At 35.0% G+C, this 6,146-nt stretch overlaps 1 protein-coding gene across 1 annotated transcript; it reads right to left on the bottom strand.

Annotated features, from left to right (window-relative positions):
- Positions 1–1,959: 1,959 nt before the first annotated feature.
- On the bottom strand, positions 1,960–4,759 carry LOC113298664. Its single transcript, XM_026547461.1, has 5 exons — positions 4,356–4,759; positions 3,461–3,561; positions 3,160–3,276; positions 2,970–3,071; positions 1,960–2,378 (listed from the first exon to the last, which is right to left on the bottom strand). The coding sequence occupies exons 1-5, from the start codon at positions 4,591–4,593 to the stop codon at positions 2,208–2,210; spliced, it is 729 nt and encodes a 242-aa protein (XP_026403246.1). The 5' UTR covers positions 4,594–4,759; the 3' UTR covers positions 1,960–2,207.
- Positions 4,760–6,146: the final 1,387 nt, after the last annotated feature.

The following is a 6,146-nucleotide window of genomic DNA, read 5'->3' as shown; positions in this document are numbered from 1 at the left end:
GGCTTGACTCATATTGAGATCGCGAGTCAGATGCAAACAAACATGGTCAGAGTCTTTCAAGTAAAGCAGAACACATCCCTTCATACAGCTTTAGAAATCCAAAAACATCTAAACTTCTGATGTATAACAAACAACATAAGTAAAAGTAGAACAATCACAAGGGAAACGAATGAACCTTAGATAGAACCTGAATATGGGATCAAAAAATTATTACCAATGCAACTTGGATTTCTAAAAATGTTCCACCTGGTTTTGCACTAGTTCTCAAAATGATGCAGCTAGATTCGGAAAAGCAAGAGCAGGACTGTTGAGATTATTAGTCTCACATTGTTTGGGTTATCTAAGATCCTGCGGTTTATAATCCCTTAGGGACACTCCACTCATTGCAGGTTTTGAGTTGGACGCTCATGTTCTAATATGTTGTGAGAGAAGGCTATTTGTGCCAAGTCATTTGAACGCACCTTTACTCCGCGTCACCCGATTTATTGTCCACGTGTTAGACCCAACAAGGCTACACGTGAGGAGACGTGTTGAGATTATTAGTCCCATTGTTTGGGTTATCTAAGATCCTGCGGTTTATAATCTCTTAGGGCCACTCCACTCATTGCCAATTGGTTTTGAGTTGGATGCCCATATTCTAATAAGGACCAACCACATGAAGCAGTCCAGAGGAAGCAGAAGCACTAGGGCTTCATATGGAGCAAGTTGGGCCTAACAGAAGAAAAAATACATAACTTCAGCATGAAGGGTAATTGTAAGAATCTCATGTTCATTGATGTTTTAGATGGACAGATTGTCTCTATTTATTGGCAGAGTAGGGCAATTTTGGATGAAACAAACAAACAAATAGAGCGCTATCAAAATTTTATCGGTTTTACAGGGGTGTATTGGATCAGGATTTATCTAGATAAAATTAGATATTAGTTTTCGCCGAATCTAGTGGATTTATAATGTTTCTTAAAGAATCTTTAAGATTCTTATAGATACATGATTCTGGATTATAATGGATTGTCTAAGGAGTAGTTTGCTTTTTAAAAATTGAAGTAAATTACCAATTATTAATATGTTTTAAAAAACCAAGGCCATTATGATTCCCTTAAAAAAATATATCCAAAAGTGGGGATGGTGGTGGGCGGTGGTGGTTGGTATGTATGGTGTGGTGTGGTGGTGGGCGTGAGCGGTGGTGGTTGGTGTGTGGCGGTGATGGTGGTGGAGGGAAAATTTTTGGTGATGGAGGTGGTGGTCGATGGTGGTGGTTGTGCTGGGGTTGGTTTGTGGTGTGTGGTGGTGGTGGTTTGTAGTGGTGGTGGAAAAATATAGTATGTTATGATTAAAAAAAAATGTCCATAAGAATCCATAAAACTCTTGTGGTTTAGGTTAAGATTGATATGAGATAATAACATACTACATATTTTGCCTACAAATATCCATAAGAATCCATATATATCATGTCCCTTAACTATCCTAAAAAATCTTAAATAAATTGAATACCTAGGATATGTGTGGAATCTAAACAATCCTAATTGAATACCATGGATATTTAATGATTCCTTACATATCTTAATTGAATACCTAGGAGTTTTTAAAATTGTTAAATATCCATATAAATCCTAATCCAATACACCCTTGTAAGAATTTTGTTCATAAATCTGCCAACGAAGTAGTGATAATCTTGCTAAAAAGGCTAAAAACTTTATACGTAATCTTAATCAATTTTGTTCATAAATCTGCCAATGAAGTAGTGATACTCTTGCTAAATAGGCTAAAAACTTTATACGTCTTAATCGGGGAAGAATGCGTTCCACATGCATTAGGCAAAATCTTGAAGTAGATAGATCCAATACTAAACCCCACTAGTTCCTTTTCTGTTTGAAATCAAAAATTTAACCATCTTTTATGGAATCTACATATCATGCAACTGGAAATTGCCATTTCTTTTCTGTTTGAAATCAAAGAATCAACCGTGAAACCAGATTATTAGCTTGGGGGTTTTCAAATTAGCAGTACTTGAAGATAGGACATCCCAAGAGAAGGTCAGGAAGCCAGGACAGATTTCATTGATTTTTTTACAGACAATGCCCCTCTGATAATGCTAAATACAACATTTGGGGTTATACACAGAAATACAACAATTTTTATTTACAGAATGCACAAATTGGTTTTCTGAGAAATGTTTCTGTTGGCGGTGACTGATGCACAATTTTTATTTACAAAAAATTCCATTGCCAATAAACCTTCTCAATGATCCCACCACCAGTTCTCACTGCAAGGTGAAGCGGTTCAGAAGCCGGGGGAACACCCCACAGTAGCGGCACTGCCACTGTCATTTTTAACTTCTCCTGTAAGCAGCCATTGCTTGCTTTCTCTGTAGCCACGATCTGAGGATAGAAGATGTTTTAACATTAGCTCATTAGCTAGTGAAACAAAGGAAATATGCTTCCGGGTTAACTAAAAAGTAACTAATTTACACTTGGTAATCAGCATCATGAACTGATTTTGAGGTAACGAGGTCTAGGGAGGCTACGTAAAATCATTGCAGAATCCCATGATAAAAAAAATATTAGAGGTCGGTGTTGGCCGAGGATTTCTAGTAATACTAAACAGGTTACTGTGCCTTCTATACGTTCTCTTTTTCCTTTTTGGAAAGAATCCATTCCAAATTATGCAATTATCTGCCAAATACATATGATAATCAACAAAGAAATCTTCATAGGACATAACTATCGGACCAAAGTAACAAAGCACGAGAAAACTTATCATTTTTCATTGTGAGGTGGTATTTGAGAAAGGTGATTCCATATTATGCAATGATCAACCTAATACATATGATAATCAACCAAGGAAGCTTGATTGGTGAAAACTTCAGAACCAAAGCACAAAGCACAACAACACTTACTATATCCTTCGCAAGATAGTACTGGTGCAAGTTAATACATATTACAACTACTGACCACTTTATGCGTACATACCTCTCCACCAATTTCCAAAACTGTTTCTTCTACAACGTCACTTAGCATCTCAATGGAGCGACAAAAACCAAATATGCATAGTCTTCTGCCCATATCAAGTCCCTAGAAAATGTGATACACAACATACAAGATTAAGATTTATAAATGATCTATAACGCATCTCTAATGAAAATACAATGATGAGGCTTACGTTTGTTGCTGCAATATCAAAGAGTGCACCAAGACAAAGTCCTTGATTTGGGTCCATGTAATCACTCTCCTGAAAGCGTTCGATTTTATGAAAAGCCTTGGATCTCCCTTGCTTCTTCTGCATATAAATGAACCAGTTGTGTTGAAAAAAATTAATCAGATTGGCAAGGTTGAGAACAGCAATATGAACCGTAAGTCTATGTACTACATGTTAATTTGTACGAACCACTTCGACTTCGGCAATCCTACAATATCAATAACGGAACATAAAATGATCTTTAGATGGAATATTTATAACATACATCTGAAGAAGAGACACGTTTAGGAATTAAAGAGCCTCCTACTTGAACGAGCCCGTCTGTAGTAAAAAGTGTGACTCTATCCTCGGATACCCATTGAATAGCTGCATATCCATGTGAAGCAATCAACACGAAAGTGTGAAGATATTAACAAAAATGTACTTTGAATAAGGTAAGGAAAACTCAAGACAAAGCTGTTAGTGAATTCCATTTAACCCCCACATTCTCATGATTCGTGAGAATGTTATACGGTAAACCAAAGCTGAGTTGATAACTCTAATACGTGAAACACAGCCTTCATGAATCCCATGTTTTTCATTAGGATCCATGACAAGATACACCATTGTTCCTAATAAAAGATCAAGAGCTTCATATTCCACAATGCAAACTTACTGCTAAGGTTATCATATCATACAAATTAGATCCATGAATTCAAATTATCATGCTCATAAAGAAGTACAATATCCTCAGCTACAATAAACTAACTGTGTTTTAAAACCTCTACATTAGAATGCATGCACCTGCTTACACTTGAATTTTTGTACGAGTCCCTAAAAGCTCATCTTTTGCTATATAGTAAACCAAATTTGCCAAATAGTAAACCAAATCATCCCTTCTGTTTGACAAACATGTTCGTCCACTGAAACCCAAATCCACTACATTTCTCCACGCATATCTGAAACACTTGTGCCCTAAATTTGAGAAATTAACCCTAAAACAAGCACCCAGTCCTGAAATGTGAAATGAAATCTAAAACACATGAATCTTGCATTTCTATACCCCTAAACAACCAAAACAACGTCACGATTCAAAAGAATCTACAAAATTCCAATTCATAGACCCAATTGGTTTCGAATTCATTGAAATTAAAAAATAAATTAAAAAAATAAATTCTTACAGCTGTTGTCTCCATCAGGCAAAGAAGATTCCCATGGATAAAAACCAAAAGGATCATCAGAATCCTTAGCACTACACTGAATAGACCAACGAGATGATGATGGTTGAAGACAAAGAGACGACGACGATGGGGCGCAGGAACCAAATGATAGTTTTCTGGCGGGAAAGAATCGGTGAGATAGAGTTGAGAAAGATGGGAAAGTGGAGAAACAGAGAGCAGAAGAAGAGGATTCCGCCATTACCAAGATAGAAAGAGATATTCTTTTGCTGCAATTTTACTTTTTTTGTTGAAATTTTGAAAGATCAACCAAAGTTTTAAGTCGCTACACGGATGTGAGGGACCGACAATTATGACTTCGTGTTCATTGTTTATTCCACAGTAAAGAAAAAAATGGTGATCCAGAAATGAGCTCCAAACGTGGTGGACAATGGATATGTGGCGGTAGGACCCCACACAACCCCAAATATCGAGGTTCAGTTTAACATCGTTGATTTTAGTTTGACAATTATGACTTCTGTTCGAGGCGGACGCACTGTGCCTGCATAAAACCTTTGTATATTGATACTCCATATATTAATAATTTTTATATATTATTATTTTAATTTGGGCTAGTTATATATAGCGATAATCTCCGTGTTTTAATGTTACTGTTTTCTTTCAGTCCCGCTTTAAAAAATTTACCTCCACATATTAATAATTGACACTATAATAGAGAAATATAGATCTTGTTACGTTGAAATTTATGATAAAATAAAATACTTATCCATGGTTGTTTAGAAGAAGAGGTAATTTTGGGTTTTTATCATAATTTTTGGGTTGTTATAGATTGATGAATTATCTTCTAGGATACTAGTACTATCTATAATTGTAGAAAACATCACAAACTCATGATAACCTTACAAGTTCTTAGATACATACATGTTTTTCCCCAGTCCCGCCTTAAGAAATTTACCTCCATATATTAAATAATTGACACTATATTAGAGAAATATAGATCTTGTTACATTGAAATTCATGATGAAATAAAATACTTATCTATGGTTGTTTAGAAGAAGAGATAATTGTGGGTTTTTATCATAATTTTTGGGTTGTTATAGATTGATGAATTATCTTCTAAGATACTAGTACTATCTATAATTGTAGAAAACATCACAAACTCATGATTACCTTACAAGTTCTTAGATACATACATGTAGTTGTGTATTGGAACTATAAAGATGTATTACATTATATCATAGGTTTTAGATACATTAAACTAGAATTTTTTAACATTTCTAACTATACCTCCATATACTAGTAAATTTATGATTCCCCGAGTGTATTAATATATGGAGGTTTTACTGTATATTGAAGCTCCAACTGCCAATCTTGCAGTGCATGATGCTAATGCGCGCGCCTACAAAATAATTCTTTTTCTTTGTTGCAAAGATATGGCTGATATGAGTGGTCTTCCATCAGCTTGTAATGTAGCAAAGATAAAGGTGAAAGCAAACTAGTTGCTGGGGATGCGAAGAGTTTAAGTTTCGTTAGAAACTTAGAAAAATATGATCGAAAACAATCAAGATAATAAATTGTAATTGATAATTAAATGATTAAGATGTATCATATAAATAAGAATGCATAGTCTTTAAATAGGTCCACCGGAACCGACTTAAAGAAAAGAAAATGAATTCAACCTAAACTAGGAAAGTGAATACTTGAATAACAAGTAAATAAAACAGAGTATGTAAATGATCAACAGTCTTTGTTGATACAGATGCATAGGATCAACAGTCATTGTTGATAGCAAAA

The sequence above is a fragment of the Papaver somniferum genome, chromosome 7 (assembly GCF_003573695.1).
Source record: "Papaver somniferum cultivar HN1 chromosome 7, ASM357369v1, whole genome shotgun sequence".
In the NCBI taxonomy this organism is placed as follows: domain Eukaryota; kingdom Viridiplantae; phylum Streptophyta; class Magnoliopsida; order Ranunculales; family Papaveraceae; genus Papaver; species Papaver somniferum.
This window is presented reverse-complemented; position numbering and strand designations above follow the sequence as displayed.